This window comes from Artibeus jamaicensis, unplaced genomic scaffold (genome assembly GCF_021234435.1).
Source record: "Artibeus jamaicensis isolate MK-2021 breed Jamaican fruit bat unplaced genomic scaffold, CSHL_Jam_final contig_603, whole genome shotgun sequence".
NCBI lineage: Eukaryota > Metazoa > Chordata > Mammalia > Chiroptera > Phyllostomidae > Artibeus > Artibeus jamaicensis.
The window spans coordinates 6,447,330-6,465,940 of record NW_026521904.1 but is presented as its reverse complement, the minus strand read 5'-3'; the positions used below and the strand labels follow the sequence as shown (position 1 = coordinate 6,465,940).

General features: G+C 34.1%; 1 protein-coding gene and 1 non-coding gene across 3 annotated transcripts; both read left to right on the top strand.

Annotated features, from left to right (window-relative positions):
• Positions 1-209: 209 nt before the first annotated feature.
• Positions 210-17,195, top strand: MMADHC (metabolism of cobalamin associated D). Of its 2 annotated transcripts, none has more exons than XM_037167675.2 (8): positions 210-293; positions 794-855; positions 5,997-6,141; positions 8,413-8,540; positions 11,488-11,593; positions 12,142-12,272; positions 15,676-15,762; positions 16,673-17,195. In XM_037167675.2, exons 2-8 carry the CDS (start codon positions 847-849, stop codon positions 16,865-16,867), a joined length of 801 nt encoding a protein of 266 aa, XP_037023570.2. In that variant the 5' UTR covers positions 210-293; positions 794-846; the 3' UTR covers positions 16,868-17,195. The 2 variants fall into 2 exon arrangements, with proteins under 2 accessions (XP_037023570.2, XP_037023568.2); XM_037167673.2 differs by having other exon boundaries at positions 8,413-8,630.
• LOC119065598 (small Cajal body-specific RNA 1) lies at positions 3,479-3,584 on the top strand. The gene has a single exon (XR_005085624.2). It is a non-coding gene; the product is annotated as a small Cajal body-specific RNA 1 (non-coding RNA).
• Positions 17,196-18,611: the final 1,416 nt, after the last annotated feature.

The following is an 18,611-nucleotide window of genomic DNA, read 5'->3' as shown; positions in this document are numbered from 1 at the left end:
CGAAATAGAAATAAAATAATTTATGAAATGTTATGACCGCCTAAGACATGTCAGGAACCCACCATTCTCCCAAGTCACCCTTGCCCCACTGTTTCTCCTCCCACGTTGTTGGCCGGTCTACAGTGCGCGTGCGCATCGTCAGTTCGACGGTCCTTCCCATCGATACCCTCGGAAGCGACTTCTTTAGCCTGGTCACTGCCAGCGTAGGCTCCGCCGCCGCAGCCTCAGCCGTCGCCATTATCGCGGCGGGAAGAGTCAGGTTCCCAGACAGCTGGAGGCGACGGAGGTGGCTGGTATGGATGGTTCCCGCCCTCGATAGTCCCTGCAAATTCTCCCATCCTCGGGCTACACCTCTCGATATTGCCCCTATTCCCACAGGGCCATGTCTTTCTGTCCCCAGTCATCCTGTCACTCTGGCTTCAGGCTCTTTTCGCTTTGGTCTTCCGTTCAACTCGAACCTTTATTTGGAGCTGTTGTCAGGCAGCCCTGACTTGTGTTGAAAAACTTGCCTCGACCCTCTGGCCTCTGTCTCGGCCGCCGCTCCCCATTTCCCTCCCTGCTCTGGTCCGTGTTGTGTTCAGCGGGCACACACCGGAGTTTGGAGCCGCCCGGCCGCCCCTGGGCAGGGTGCCCGGTAGGGCTGGGGGCGAGTTCGGGCCTCCTCGGGTTAGGGGCAGAGCTTCGACTTTGGTCCTGTCGTCGTGGAGGGACACGAGTAGGAGAGGGTAGACTTTCCCTAGCTGTCTTTGGTTAAAGCTTAATCCGTCACTAGCCTGTTTTTGTCTTCTTCCAGGAGTAAGTAACTACGAAAAGAAAAATATTTTGCTTCTGCCCTCTCCTCTAGAAATGGCCAATGTGAGTAAAATAGTTTCTTAAGAGGCAGTACAGTAAAATACTAGTTTGGGAACTCGTTAGGAAACGTTGGAGGGACGGGTTTGTGATGGTATTGGTGCCATAATGTTTTTCCTGTTTAGACTTAGTGCAACGATTTTCAACAGGTGTGTCGCAAGAATTTTTAACACATGCAGTATGACTGTTTAGTCTGGAGAAGTGACCTCTTTTCCCGTAGATTGTCAAATTTAAAAAAATTACAACGGCCGACACAACAATAGCTGTTGGGTGTGAAGGAAGAAAAGTTATACCTATTTTTCTTTACTCAGCAAAAAATTTATTTTTTTGGTGTGCTGCAGAATTTTAGTAATTAGTTTATTAGCCATGGGATGAAGAAGGGTTGAAAATCTCTGCCTTAATGTATCAGAACAGTCAAGGGCAGCAAGGGGTGCGAAATTAATGTTGGTATGCTTTGAAGGTAGTTTGAACACGTTCTTTTTAATAGTCATGTACTTAATTCTACAAATTCAGTTTTAGAAGTACATTCAGAGCCAGCATCCTTTCAGTATTTTTTAAAAGACATCATATCAGTAAATATTTAGGATGTGTTTTTAAGCTTTTTAAAATTTCTTTATTAGCTAAACTGAATGTTTTGTAGCAGTTTTAGTATAGCAAATAATGTTCCAAATCCTACAAAATAAGATCAAGAGATATTTTTGACATAAGCCAGAGATATTTATCGGCTGCAACTGGCCAGTGATTAACCAGACACATCCTAGCATAAGGAGATCATTTAGTAGGGGACATAAGACATAAATGAAAACAGCTACAGTAAAAGTAGGAAGTAATTTTTTTTAAAGCTACACAAAGGTACAGTGCAGTTTCAGCTTTGTGGAGAGGGGAAAATAGGGACTTGGGATCACTTAATCTGAGAAGCATTTAATTTGAGTTTGAAAGACAAATGAGAATTAGATAATCTAAGGTTTAGGTGAGAAGAATAGGAGGTGTATTCAAAGATACCCCCCTTTCAGAAATCAGGAAGCCAGGTTTGTCTTCCTGAGTATAAAGTATGTGAATGTAATTATTGGAAATAACTTTGGTTTGTGGAATTCTGATCAAGTATTAGAGATTAGAATGCCAAACTCAGTAATTTAGACTTTATTCTTTAAACCATGGTGATTTAGTCAGAGCTGTGTGTTAGGAAGATTAGTATGGACAGTTGCCCAGGATAGTACAGTATTTCTGAAATTGAACCTGATATGTTAAGTGAGAATCTAATGAAATGACTAAAGGGACAAGTTATAAAAGTAGACCACTAGTCGTGGACACATTTTAAGGTGAATTTTTACCTGGCCATAACCACAGAAAGGGAACATTGTAAAGAAGCATATGATACTCTCAAAGGAGAGACATTAATTACAATAGAATGCTAATATTTGACCTGGCTTTATAAATTAGTTCAGTAGGAGAAATAATTTGAAAGCTACTTTAGAAATCCTCTTATTGCTAGAAAGAAGGTTATATTAAATAAAATTTACTTTTAATATTCAAATATACTTTCAAAAACTATGTTAGTTTATATGCATTGTAAACCCTGAATGGATGTTACTAATGAAATATGCAGATATGTGTGTCTTCAACAATTTAGTTAGCATACATAGCAAAGATCATAAATGACCATACTTAGGTGGCTAGACAGGTTAAATTAAGGGGCCTTGGTGGGGATTTTGACAAACTGAAATGCCCATTTCTTATATATAGGGTGCACACTTTCCTTACAGTGATTTGTTGCTAATTAATGCCTTTTGGGAATGTTAATCCAGTGCTTCCAGATCTTCGAAAAGAGCCAAAACTCTGGACCTTTTGTGTGAAATCTCTCAATTCCTCAATGATATCCAATTAAAATTTCTTGTAGCACTGTGGACCACACAAAAATGTCTGTGTATGTGTACAGATGTGTTTTTATAGATGACCAGATTTCAGTCTTTGGTAGAGACCAAGTTAAATCTTAGATTTTCATCTTCACAAGTCTAGAGTCCTAGGTTTACTTGAAGTTAGTCTTGTATAACATACATACTTACCCTAAAACTAAAATAAACAGGCTATCTTAATTTGAGGAATATTTTATTGGCTAGAACTTTTCAATTATTGTATTTACCAGCTGACCCAATGTCATAAAATCTATCAAGTTTTCACAAAATATTTCTGTTCCACAATAGATTTGAGAATCCTACAGGTTATAGGGTAAATGTTTAAAACAAGCTAGTACTGTCATAAGCTGTGTCTTTCAGTGGACAAATTAAATACTGGCTTCTTTTGCCAATAAAATGAAATTTGATGATTAGATTTGCTAGGCTAGAAACGAAACTCGCATTTTATTATATAACTTGTTAAAAGTATACCATTAAGAAAAATTAAAATAGAGACTGCTAGCCTTGATATTTAAAGGCTAAAATAATTGTTAGCCCTGGCTGATGTGATTCAGTTGATTGAGCGCCGGTCTGCGAACCAAAGGGTCATGGGTTCAATTCCCACTCTGGGCACATGCCCGGGTTGCAGGCCAGGTCCCCCAGTAGGGATAACATGAGAGACAACTGTACATTGATGGTTCTCTCCCTGTCTCCCCCTCTCTAAAGATAAATAAATAAAATATTTATAGTTGGGTTTAAGAAGTACAATATTAAAACAAGAGCCATGAGTCTTAAGCCCAGTGTGTAAGGACACACACTGAGTTATAACTCAGTGGCACAGCTGTAAAAGGGAAAGGAAAGGCCCTGGCTGGTGTAGCTCAGTGGATTGAGCACGGGCCTGTGAAGCAAAGGGTCGCTGGTTTGATTCCCAGTCAGGGCACATACCTGGGTTTCAGGCAAGGTCCCCAGTAGGGGACACGGAGAGGCAACCAGACATTGATGTTTCTCTCCCATTCTTTCTCCTTCCCTTCCCCTCTCTCTAAAAATAAATAAATTAAATATTTTTTACAAAGGGAAAAATATTTTAAATAATTGTTAATAATATTAGGTAATTTCTAAAATAATTTAGATAATCTTTTCCATTTATTTTTGTTTATGAAGCAGTGTGAATGTAAAGGATCACAAATAATATTTTAATAATCGTACTTAAAGTAATGTAAATAATGGTATATAGAATTGTCGTTAACATTAAGTAAAACAGTACATGTAAAGCACTTAGCACAGGACCTGGCCTAGAATAACTTAACACTTTTGATTATTTAATATCGTCCCTTTCAACTAATCTCTTATGGAGACTCTTATTATTTTGAAGCTTTGTTCAAATATTTTTAAAATTCAAATTTTTAAATTGCTTTTTTAGATCCTGAGGCATATTCAGTCTGTTAAATGTCCTCAATTGTAAAAGTAAATTTATAGTATTATAGAAATACCTAAAAGTCCAGTTTGTCTAATAAGTAAAAAGCCTAATACTTACCAGTTTGTCTCTTTGGGCAGGTTGGGTACAGATTTTTTTTCAGGTGGGCAGAACATTCTGGAAGCATGCCTCATGTGTAGGAGTCACATAAAGGAGGTTCTGTTCCAGGTCTTTAAGAATGACTTGGAAAATTTAAGGCTTAGAATGTTAGGGAAAAGGGTATGTTGGGGGGGGGAGGAGGGGGCAGTTTTGACAGTCTAAAAGAAGGCAGAGAAAATGTGAAATGTGAGGCAGAGATATGGGAAATGTTTCTATATGGCAAATAGATATTTTCACGTGACTAAAGAGTAAAGTAAGGGAGGGGAAGGTAAAATTAGTAAGAAACTATGCCAGAGAGGTAGTAATACCAGTTAAGACGTTCTCTTATACTTACCATGAGAAATAAAATAAGGAAGAACAGATGGGCTAGATTTCACGATAGTGCCTGAAAGGGAAAAAATATGATTCATTCTAAAGTATCAAAAGGCTACACTATTTCAACATCCTGGTTACTAGTTTTCATACCACCTTTCTAACCCCCACTCCAATCTATGGTACATTCCTAAAAATATCCCATATTTTTATCAGTTTACTCCATTCCCTGCCTACAAAATAAAATTCTGACTTATTTTCTTGATGTGACAGGCCCTTTATTGTCTGTGTCAAATACAAAGTCTTTTGTAAGTTAACTTTCAAGATTGTTTTTAACTGCACTCCCTTATACCCTCCCTCACTGAGCTTGTCCCTCACTGAATACACCCTTGTGGGTTCATGCCTTTGTTTCTGAAAGTCACCGAAATGTCACTTTCCCCAGCAAATTTCTACTATTTCTACAAATACTGAAACTTTTGTCTACTGCTTCGAGGATTTTTTAATTTTAGCATTTTTAATGGATCTTTAGCATTTTACAGATGACATAATATTTGTTCATATACTTTTTCACTAAATTAAGAGTTGGCAATTTTTTTTTTAATGTAAAGGGCTAGACAGTAAATAGTTTAGACTTGTGGGCCATAGAATGCACAACTACTTAACTCATTATGGTGTGAAAGTAGCCATACACAATACGTAAATAAATGGGTGTGACTGTTACAATAAAACGGCAGACTGTATTTGACTATGGTTTCCCCAGCCTCTGCATTAAATTATTGTCACCCATGTAATTTGTGTATGCATTTATACAATCATTCATCGTAACAAGTCAGAGTCTAGAAATCAACCTTAGAAGCGGAAACTGTACCACATAGGTATGTGCTAAAGTGAAAGAAAGTGGACATTGCCATAAAACCAAGAGGAAAGATGGCATGGGAGATAATGCACACAATTTATAGCAGTAAAAGAAGAGAAGAGTTAGAAAATAAACAGGTTTTGATCGTAGGAAAGGTTTGGAAAGTTCTGTATTTTGAGAATAGAAGCATCTTATTATTGGGCTGCCTTTTTAGTGCTGCTACATAGGGCAATTTTTAGAGGTTCCCATTCTCTCTAGTGTGGCACTCTTAATTCTGGCCTTTATTGGAAAAGCAGTACACTTTTATCCAAATAACTTGTTGCTTGTTTGTTTTTTATATTTGTGTTTCTTTTTTAAGTTATAAATATACATAATGCTTTTCATAAGGTAAGTAGTAGTGAAATAAATATGGATTTTAAAAGATATATTACAGTGTGATGATTTGTCAGAGGTGGTCTGTGTAAGTATAACATTTATATCCATAAAAAATAATTTAAAATTTTGTCATTTTTAGGTGCTCTGTAACAGAGCCAGGTTGGTTTCCTATCTTCCGGGATTTTATTCCCTAGTGAAAAGAGTTGTCAATTCCAAAGCCTTTTCAACTGCTGGATCTTCAGGTTCTGATGAGTCTCATGTGGCCACTGCACCTCCTGATGTATGTAAGTAAAAGTTACTGCTTTACCTACAATTTTTCCAAAACATTGAGTTGTGTTTTCTATGTTTCTACTTGAGGTCTTACAAATTTTCTAAAGTTCAGATTAACCCATTGTATATACACTTCAAAGTTCTGCATAAATATTTATATCAGAAATCTACAATATTAAAAAGAAAGAATGAAGCTTACTTTCTTCAACTTTAGTTTCTCTCTACCTTCAGTGTATATAGTCCTCCCTGAAACAAATGCTTTAATCCTATTGAACTGTTACTACTTTTTGCTATTCTTTGCTGAATTTTCTAAATATAGTTGGCGCTTTTTATGTATGTTTATTGACTCAGTAACTTACCCACTATCTACAAATTCTGCTTCTTCTAATCCATCTTGCACTCTCCACTATTACATTAATCATTCTGAGACATCATAATTATGTTACTTCCTTGATAAATCTTAGTTATCTCCCAGTACTTTGAATAGCAGTTCCCAGACAGTCCCCAAGCTGTGAAAATTTTTCACGGTCTAAAAAAAATTTTTAGTTAGGTCATTAGTAAATTTGAGAAATGTTATATGCCACATGCCTATCTTGGAGGTTTATAATGCACATTAAAATATTAAGGGAGAGCTCCTAGGAACTTAACCTAATGTATCCTAAAGGAATCGGCCATAGAATCTTTGGTTTTTACAACACATTACTTATGATGTAATGCAAGTTTACTTGGGCATGCAAAGCCTTCCCCAGTTTTCCTGCCTCAGTTTTATAACTCCATCTCTGATTACTCATCGGAAGACTAAACATATATGTAACATAAAGGAAAGATTGGTCATTCAGAATATATAAAGGGTTTGTATCCTGAATATATTTTAAAAATTTATAGACCATTAAGAAAAAGACAACCCTGTAGAAAAACAAACAAAAATTTTAAAAATTGTATGAACAGGCTATTCCTGAAGAGAAAACCTAAATTACCAATCAGCATGAAATTATGTGCAACTTCACTGTTAATGTGGGATATTTATTTCTTTCGAGAGACTGTTAGATCTGGACAGTGTTTAAAACCCATCTTGTTCAAAAATGGCTAATAGGTTTTACTCAGTGAACTGACTCCAGTCATCAGTATCTGCCAGCTTCACTACTCAAGATAAGTCTTCAGACTAATAGCATCAATACCATCTGGGAACTTGTTAGAAATGAAGAATCTTGAGTGAGCCCGACTCCAGACCTTCTACGTCAGAATCTGAATTTTTACAAGATCTCCAATGATTCTTAAATACTTAAAAGTGTGAGAAGTATTGGACTCTAGGGTGTTCGGGCTGAGAATTATGAGACCGTGTCCCATAATTTAGGAGGAAAGAGTTTCATGGTTATTGGATGGTGTTTGTCATAGGTGCAGAGGAGGGATATGGTGACACAGTCTAGTGATGGAGCAGCAGTGTCGACATGGCCATTTTTAGTCACTCAGTCTGGGCAGAGTATTAAAAAATATTTTTATTGCCAACTGATGTCTTCAGCAGTTGTCCCTTTTTGTAAACAAAAACCTACTCTTTAGTATTTCTTTATTTGGTTTTCTACTTTATTCTTTTCTGGATCTTTTAAAATTTTTTATGAGTTAGGGTATTTTTAAAAAGTGAATAAAGTAATGTGGTCTCTTCTTTTTAATCCATGTCAGCTAATGTGGCTGATAAGCAGGGCATTATGTGATATCGGCTCGTACAGTATCTTTCCCAGCCCATTAGTGTTTTGTGCTGCCAGGTGACAGCAGCTCCATGCTCCTCCCCAAGGGTAACCCCTGTTAAGTTTGGTATGTTTCCTTGTAGACCTTTTTCCCTCTGAATTTAAAAACATAAAGTTCTGAATGCCTTATAAATGACATATATAAAAAACAAGTATAAAGTTCTAAATGTCAAATAAATGTCATATGTTATTCTTTGGCTTAGCTTTTTCTTTTAATGTAATATGTCTTGGACTTCCTTCAATCAGTGAAGATTTACTATATTCTTTTTAATGATTATCAAGCATTATATAATGTGGATTTTATTACAGTACTTTATTAAACCTTTTTCCTAATAGTGGACTTGCCTGGGAGCTGACAATGAGTTGCTTTGACTAGTATTTAGGAAGTAATTTGAAACTAGTTAACACAGGAAAGCAAATTTCCAAAATCTATCATTTAGGTAGAAAATGCCTGATTTTAAAAGGAGCATTTATTCCTTTAGTCTACCAGTACACTTGACTGTCAAGGAGAAAATGACTCATTTTTGTGTGGTTTTTTTTCAGGCTCTCGAACAGTGTGGCCTGATGAAGTTATGGGACCATTTGGGCCTCAGGATCAGAGATTCCAGCTTCCTGGGAACATAGGTTTTGATTGTCACATCAATGGGACCATGTCACAGAAGAAAAGCCAGGTTCATAAAACTTTACCTGATATTCTAGCAGAACCTTTATCAAGTGAAAGACATGAGTTTGTGATGGCACAGTATGTGAATGAATTTCAGGTAAATTGTTAAGATCATATATTCTGTTTTTCTAATTAATACTATGTTAATTTCTGATTACTATAAACATCACTTTTCACTGAAAAGTAAAGAAAAATATTTAACTCCAATATATACAAAAACAATATAAATAGATTTTTAAAAGTTGGCACTTTCTCTATACACTGTTTGCTACTTTTTATTTCAGATTGCAGTCTTTTTTAGTAATTAAATAATTCTTCAAAAATTTCTTTTTTGTTAACTGCTTATTTTCTCAATTATAGTTAATTCACTTATTACTATATTACTGGAAATTTATCATATTTTGCTGTGTATAGTGTGCTCCTGATTATAATAGGTACCCATGTTTTTGGCCTAAACTTTCAGGGGGAAAATTTTTTTATTTTTTAATTCAGTTTTTTATTTATTTATATTTACAAACAAAATTGACTATTGTATTCCAGGGTATTATTTTGCATATAGATATCATTATTTCTTTCTGCAGTTACATTTTTAATGCATAAGAGTAAATAAAAGAATTGAAACATAGACATGGAATTAGTACTGCCCATGTATAATGAACACATTGTTATTTTTGTCTCAAAAATTTGAACAAGAAAAGTGCACATTATACATGTCAAAATACAGTATTTTTTTTTGTTTTTCATATTGCATTCATTATTACTAGAAATTTAGATTGCCTGTTTTTCACTTTTATAAGTTACAATGATCATTTGTATATGGACCATATTTCTACTAGTTTTACACTCCTTTAGTCATTTAAAAACTTAAAAATTTGAGATCTCTGAAATTCTTCAGACACAGTAGTCTAAAAAGAAAAACTTAACAATTCTTTTAAAATTTAATTCCCAAGGGACTTTTTTAAATTAATTTTTAAACTCATATTGCCTCACTGCCCAATTAAGTGAAAAACTGTGTAATTCAGAGTTTCTGTCAACCCCGAATCTTGTCATTTTTCACATTTCTACATAATTTCAGGCTGACCTTTACTGTTTCTAATCAATCATTAAAAGCAACAACCCCTTAGAGCTATAATGGGTTATGTCAGATAACCTGAAATTGGGATACAGCTGACTTCCCCTGACTTTTATCTCAGTTCATTCCTTCTCAGTCTTCTTGGCTCTTCCCCTGTCAGTCACATAACATTTCCCATACATTTTTGATCTTCATCTTTTCATGTAAATTACTTCCTGGTCACTTACTCCCTTGGCTTCCTTTCACAGGCTGTGTTACTATAATTTCTAACTTAGTGTTTCTATTTCTGACATTTCTGGTTGTATATTTCTATCTGCCTGTCAAACATTTTATCTGGATATCTCACAAGTTCCCAGACTGTTCATGTCTAATATTGAATTAGTTCTTTTTTCTTCTCAAAACCTATCCTTACTCCCACATTATCAGTAATTTAAATGACTTAGCTATTGTCCCGCTGTCCCAAGATAAAAATTATACTGCTGACCTCAACTCCTCTCTCTACCATATCCCCATGAATAGTAATAAAATCTCATTGCTTTCTTTTGAAGTAACTCTTTCATTATTTGTGCCATTTTAAATTTTCACTAACGTTGCCTGAGTTCCAGCCTACTTTATCTTACTGAGTTTGCTCCAGGCATTGCAGTATGATGGACTGTGGAGATAGGATAAGTCTAGGTTCAAAGGTTAGCTCTGCCATCTACTTAATTTTTTGACCTTGAAAAAAAATAACTTAGCTCTCCGAGATTCTATCTCTTTATATATATAAAATGGGGATAAAAATAATATGTAGCCCACACCATTATGAGGATTAAATGTGAAAGTGTGTGTAAAGCAGTAAAGGATTATAAATTGGCTTTTACTAATCTATACTTGCTTCTCCTCATTTCTATACATCTCCGCAATAATGCTAGCATTAGCTTCTTGTATCTTCTCTTGCTATTCTTTATTGTTTATAAAGTCAGAATTTCTTAATGCATAAAATGCCTTTCCATGAGTATGATCCTTGGCTTTCCCACCTTACCTCCCAGTACTTCCTACTTTTCTGCGCCCCATTCACAACATACTTTAAGTACACCATTCTCTTTGACTGTTGAATCTGTTTGTACTGTTGTTATTTTCTTCCTCAGCTGATTTTCCTCTTGAATTCCTAATATACATTCCACCTGTTTTTTTTTACCTATCAACATATACATTAATTAACATGTAGCTCAAATATGATGATTTCAACTTTTCCTGATTTCTCCCAGCAAAGCAAGTTTCTTCCCTATCTATACTGCTGGAAGATTTTCTTCATAACTCTGTTGCATGTTTTCTATTGGATTGCACTTACTTGTTCATGCTACTGTGCTTCTACTAACTCTAATTTACCTAGTAGTGAAGACTAGATTTTGTTAGCTCTGTAGTAGCTGTTCTTGCTGATGTATGGTAGATGCCCAGTAAATTTCAGTTGAATAAACGCTTCAAAGTTCTTCCTATAGGAAAGGCTAGGCTGTATATTTAGCCATGCTATTTTGTAAGTTAATGTAATTATCCCCATTTTACAGATTATAGAATGAAAGAAAAGATCATTAGATACCACAAACTATGAGGTAACATTGTATGACACAATTACTGTATTTTAGTTTCTTAGCCAACTTCTACTCATATCAAGTCCTATTATGCCAGTATACTTATATATTTTAGTTTTTTATTCATTTTTTTTAGAACTTTCAGATCCTGTATTCATCGTAGAGCAAAGTTTGCGTGTATAAGAAGAAAACTATCATCTCACCAATAGTTACATTAGGATTATTTTAAAATTTTTCTATGGAAGACAAGTTCATAACAGGCAAGGTATTTGAACTGCAGGTTTTGTTTACTTATATATTTTTTTTCCTTTTAGGGTAATGATGCACCTGTTGCACAGGAAGTCAACAGTGCAGAAATGTACTTTGAAAGTGCCAGAGTAGAGTGTGTAATCCAAACATGTCCAGAATTGCTGCGAAGAGGTATGTCGTGCTTTTCTGCATTTTTACAAGAGTGTGTTTTAGATAATATGACTATTTTTTAATGTGCTCCATAAGAATTGTAATGCTTTTGTTTTACTTAATATTTTACTGTGTCTGGAGGGACATGATTGCATGGCCAAGATAGAGGCAGTCAAATGTCCCCTGGCTTCATGTTGTTGTTAGATAGAAATAGTAGAATTTGTAGTAACTTTTTTTCTGTAGCTTTCCCTGAAGTCATTCCAGTTTTTAGTGATTATTACAGCTATGTTTTCATAGGCTGATACGTAATCATAAGAAGTCTTAATAATAAACTTTATGTGAAAGTTATAAGACATTATATTATCAGTAATATTTCAGTTCATCCAACAAGAGCGGAAATGAACCAAGATGGAGTTTAAGTCATCCTTTTTAAAAATAATATTCATTTATAAATCTAATTTGGTATTACAGTAATTTAATCATTTTTATAAAGGATTGTTTTTATGCACTGCTCTTTTAAAAACCCAATTATTTTCTCCCTGGAACTTTTATTCTTATTTTATTTATAGATTTTCAATCACTGTTTCCAGAAGTAACTACCAACAAACTAATGATTCTGACTGTAACACAGAAAACTAAGAATGATATGACTATTTGGAGTGAGGAAGTAGAAAGTGAAAGAGAAATACTCTTAGAGAAGGTAATTATTTCAGTTGGTGACAATTTAATTTTATGATCTTATTTAAATAGGAATGAATCGGTGCTTTAAAATGTTGAGTATCTTTTCTAGCCTTTATTTTCTGCTAACTTATTTCAGTACTAAAGAACTTAAACATCCTTTCTAAGAATAACAATGCCACAATTTGAACCACAAAGATTCTGTTTAATAGTTTGCTTATTTTTTGGAATTTAGGTTTATTTTAGGAAAATAGGATAAAAACAAAAGAGGAAGTTCTTCATGTCCATCTCACTTCTTCCTCTCTCCATCTCTCTCTCTTTAAAGGATAGCAAATAGAAAGTGAAAATTACACCAGCCTTCTTCAAGGAGTAAATGGTAACTGTGTACAGTACAATAATCATAAAAAACTATATACCCGCATATTTTTCTATCCTTTTAACCTGAATATATATCGACATCTTCCCATAACATTACACATAAATATATTTCATTTTTTGTAATATCTGCATTTATTACATTACATGGGCAAACCATAAGTTTTTTAAGGTACTTAAAATTTTAGTAATTTGTAAATTGAAAACCAAACTTTAGCTTTTACAGGAAGTGAATATATTTGTACGTATATTTTTATGCACATATGTGTATCTGTAGATTCCTAAATTGAGACTTAACTGAATTCAAGTTTTAAATTTTATTAAGTGGTGCCAGTTTGCTTGCCAAAAAGATTATCTTCATGTATATACTCTTACCTTATGCTACCCTAGTTATTAGCATTTCTTTTTATTTTTAACAACCTGAGAAATGATAAGAGGTACTGTAAAGTCTGAAATTTATAAATTATATTATTATTTCTTTAAGATTTTTTATGTTGTCTATAAGATGGAAATACTTCTGTGCCTGTATGACAGGTTAGGAATAATTCACTTGAGGAATCTTAGTTAATTATAGGTCAGAAATTACCTTTACTAAATTTTATGCCACATGATATTAAGAATTACATTATATGTTCTTTAGGATTAGATGGTAGTTCTCTTTATTTTTAAAAAAATATTTTACACACTTAACAGTATTAAGTCCCATGTAGCATTTTGCTAGAGATGACACTCATGAGCAAGTTATATGTTACTTAGCAAGGAAATTACAGAAAGGCATAAGATATTGTTTCTCATTTGATAGATAATCCAAATTTAGAGTCGAAATTTAAATAGGCATTAACTCAATGAATATTTTCAAGGTAGTATTTACAAAATTCATATTTATCATCACTGTAAGTCACTGGAGAGCTCTCGTGTGTGCATTGCATCAGTGGTTCTAAGTTTTGATCAAAGATTCTGACCCCGCTTTGATATTAACCCCATTGTAGCAGCCAGTTGTCTGTAACCAGTTTCAGGGTTTTGAGATGGCAACATGCTTTATCTTATGATTTTTAATTTTATAATGACTGAGCTATTTTATTTTCTGAGGAAAAAAACCCAATTTTTCTATTTTAGATATGTTAGTAATTATTTTAGAAATGCATATAGTTTATGATCCAAGTAGGTACTTTATGTTTTATGGTTTAAATATATTCCATATTTTTCCAGCAGATATCAGTGTTTGCTCTTGATGAGTAGAAATCTTAAGAGAAATGAGGTGGTTCTTTTTGAAATAATTTGGGATTCTTTTAATTAACCTTTATAAACATTTGCTGGTATTGTTTTGCTCTTACAGTTTTTGGGTATGGCACATCTCTGCATGAAATTGATAATGACTTTTCTTGATCATATTCAATATTTTCCCTATTTTTTAGGAATTATGAGGATTAATTAAATACAGCAATAAGTATAAATATTAAGTATGAAGATAATGTAAAGAATACAGTATTATCTTAATGTTTTTCATTAGGAGAAAATAGTTAGTTTAAGCTGTATACCTCTAAGCAACGATCAACAAACTTTTTCTGTAAGAAGAGCCAGAGAGTAAACATGGTTAGGCTTGGTAAGCCAAAGGGCCTGAACTAGTCAATTTTACCCTTGTATTGTTAAAGCAACGATAGACAGTATATGAGCGAAGAGTCATGGTCATGTTCCATTAAAACTGTATTTATTATACAAACAGGCAGCAGCTGGATTTGGCCTTTGGGTTGTAGTTTACTAATCCCTTACTAAGGATGTGGCCCATATTGCTGAAGTCAGAGGTGCTCAGAAACCCATGTTATCTAACACTGCACAAACCCCGGTGTCACCATTCAGCTCTCAGCTGGCACTTTCTGCTAGGCCTCGCAGAATCTTACCACCTGCCCTGCACAGTTCAGCTCTTGGTGTTAAAAGCAGTCAGTTGCCCTGCAGACTACTGGGAACCCTGTTGGCTCATCTTTCTCTTCTCCGGTACCTACCCACAAAGTCCAGGTGCTTCAGCAGTCTGTGATTCTTGTTTGCTACCTCCTCAGTTCAGTGAAACCATCTTTTGCTTAGACTCCACTTCTTTGCCCTGTGACAAGAAGGTATCCCCAGACACAACTGGAAAATACGGGGATCGCCTCATCTGTTTCCCTTCTGTCAAAGAGTAGTACAGTTTTTGTCTGACCGTTGTTCAGAGTCTGAAAGCAGTCGCCTCATATATTTTTGTCAGTTGTATAGTTTTCAGCAGGTGACAAGTTTGGCTGGAAGTGGAACTACGACCCCTTGTTTTTAAATATTTATGATTTGTCTTTTTTTTTAACATTCTAATCTGGTTGTAATGTTTATCACTGTGTTTTTTCACTGGTTAGGCTTCTGATAAAGCTAATAAAGACATAAGAATTAGGATGGTGAGACCATGATTTTGAATAGGTGGTACATGCATATGGTGTGTAATGATTATATGCTACAGAAGAAATGGGTATATAATGAAGAGTAAGCATCCTGTCAGCCCTGTACCCCATCTGTCAATTTATTCTATTATTCCTGTACACCCTTTCAGAAGTATTTCCTTGAATCTATAAATGGATAGCTGTGTGTTTGAAGGGCACACAAACAAGTATATGTTTTTAAACAATGTTTATTTAAGTTAATTAATGAATTGGATCTTTTTACTAGGACTATCTTGTTTTTTCTTACTTTATTTCTAACATTTCCATAGTGTTATAAAATAACTATAGCTTATAATTCATGATAAATTGAAGAATTAATAGCATAGAACTGATTAGAAATGGTTCCTAAAATAAATAATTTAGAGTAAAATAAACAATTTAGACTTTTTGAAATTAAAATGTTATATGAACTATTAATCTTTTAAAATGGTTAAAATAATCTTAACTTTACAGTCTTATTTATCAGTTTTAATTTTTTATTGATCTTATTAAGTTCTCTAGCTGAAGCAAAAGATACTTATTTAAAATTTTATTTAAAATAAAAATGTGTAGCCATGCTATCTGAGAATATTATTTGTGTCTTTTTCTATGCAGTTTATCAGTGGTGCTAAGGAAATATGCTACGCTCTTCGAGCCGAAGGCTATTGGGCTGACTTTATTGACCCATCATCTGGTTTGGCAGTACGTAATCAAATACAGAGTTTGAAACCCATATTATATAATTTAAAGTGGGAATGATTTTTATCGTGAAATTGTTTGCAACTATAACCTTGGTAAATAAAAATAGATCATTTAAGACTTTTAAAACCTTGTGAGATTTTAAAAGAAATACCATTGTGAGTCGATTGCATTCACAACTTGGAGGGACCTTTGTCACTCACACTAAATTTCTCCAGCACTTTAAATTCTTTTTAATTAAAAATAATAAAAAGTTATTTCTATCATTTAATTTACATTGAATTAGTGCATTTGCTATTTGTTAGTGAAAATTAGTTATCAATAGTTTAAGAAAGGAAAATTATTTTTTAATTAAGATAGTATGGATAGTAAGAAATATTAGAAAAGTAACATTTTAGAAAATGACATTTATAAAGTTATATTTTTTAAATAAGTGAACCACATTGTCACATTTTAAATTTGGGGTTTATTTTTTTATTAAAAATAGTGATAAATTTGTTTTGAATCTTAACATAAGAATGTATTCTATTCTCAAAGTCAAGTAGGATAGAGTATAGAGTAAAAATGAAGAACTGAATCTGGACTTTAGTTTCCTTTTCTTAAAAATGATCCAGTAAACCATAGATGATTGTCCACAGTTTATCCCATCTTTAAAGTTGGTGTAATAATTATGCATTTGTTTCTAGATTACATGAAATTGGCTAGATCACTCATTTCACACTTTCAAAATGACCAGTTAGTTATTGGGGGGAGAGGAGGTATTAGGGCAGTTTAAGTGTTTCACGTGACTTTGTTACTCCTTATTTGAATTTGTAAATATTTGGAGTATTAAAAGATATGTTTATTTTTGCATGAAATTATTACTTCATTTTCTTTTTTCTGATGAAAACACATCATTTTTTGTTTCCTTCAGTTTTTTGGACCATATACAAACAACACTCTTTTCGAAACGGATGAACGCTATCGACATTTAGGATTCTCTGTTGACGATCTTGGCTGCTGTAAAGTGATTCGCCACAATCTCTGGGGTACCCATGTGATTGTAGGAAGTATCTTCACGAATGCAACACCAGACAGCCACATTATGAAGAAATTAAGTGGAAACTAGTACTGATGCCAACTTGTGGGCTGTACTGTTTGTACTTATCATTTGGGTTGATCTGTAAACACTGTCAAAGGCCTCAGTTTTTAAACTTTACTTACTTCTAGGGTATTTATTTCAACACTTATGAATTTACCATTGTTGGCAAGAGTTTGTGATTTTTAAATCTCAGAAGTTCATATTGTCAGTGAATACATGTTAAGCACATCCAAATTGTACAGAATGTGGTACTTAACATGTAACCATGGTATGATCTCTATTTTTATTTCTCCCCTTTATTGGAAAAACCTTAGTTTTACTTACTTTCTCCAAAAATAAACTATACATTTACTTATGTTTTTTTATTGCAGTATTTTAAAAATGTAGTTCTTAAGACTTCTAAGAAATGATAACATTCTTTTTAAAGTTTTTCTAAATTAATACAACTGACAATTCTAAATTTATAGATTTAACTTTTCCTAATTTTTTTCTTTACTCTTGTACCAGTCTGAGTTTTACTTTGAAATAATGTTCATGCAGCAAAAGAAGAAAGATAATACATCTTTATGAATAAAGGCTTGCGCATCTCATCTGTACACATACTAAAAAATAATAATAATTCTTAACACCTGGGTTGTAAAATAAATGTATATTATTTTGAGACAGAACTACACCTCAGTTGTTAAACCATATCTCTGCAATTTTAGCAATAGCTGGAAACTGCGATACATTACAGCAATACCTCATTTGGGATAGTTGGTTTTTGCAGTTTTTTGAACTTTTTAAAAAAAAAATCACCTTTCATACTTGAGGCTTTTGCCAGTAGGAAGAGATAACTCTCAGGAGAACAAGTAACTTCTACCAGATGGATTAATTGAAATGGATTTTTTTTTCCAGTTAAATGCCTGTTTTTAAAAGGAATCGTGGAGATGATGAAATTTTTCATTTAATTTACAACGCGATTTCAAATTCTTTGCTTAATTAACTCGTAGCTTGATAATGACTCAGAGAGTAGGAGCTAAAAAGTTTTTATTCGTTATGAAAAAATGAAGTAGTGAGCCCTATAATATTTTAACAAAAATGTATTAGAGTACAGTTATCTCTTGGTATCCATGGGGGATTCAGTTCCAGGACGCCCTCCTGTTACCAAAATTTGCAGATGCCCAAGTTTCTTAAGAATACATACAGTTGGCCTTCTGCATCTGTGGATTCCTAAGCATGTGTTTAAAATAGTGTTCTCAGTCTCTGGTGGAGGATATGAAACCCGTGGATACAGAGAGCTGATTGTGTGTGCGTGTGTGCATACAGAAAAGGGCACGTATCTTAAGTGCTTGATAGGTCGAGACAGAACACTACAGGTAACTGAGAGGCTTAGCCTACTGTCTTCCAGGTATTTCTCCTCCCACCGGCCCCTCTCATAGGCAACCACTTTCCTGATTTCCTAATCATAAATTGGTTTTGTCTGTTTTGATGTTTTATACATATGAAATGGTATGTTCACTTCTGCGATTTCACTTTAACTCAAAAAACGTGAGGTTAACCCTTATTGTGCGTAGTTATTGATCACGTGAATCGGGGCAGTTTTGCCCCTTAGGGTAAATTTGGCAATATCTGGAGACATTTCTGTTTGGCACAGCTGTGGAGGTGCAGGTGCTCTAGCCGTCCAGTGGGTAGAGACCAGGGATGCTGATGAACACCCTACAATGCAAAGGACAGCTCCCACAACAGAGAATTAGGTGGTCCACTGCTTTGCTCTGCCCTCATTTTATCA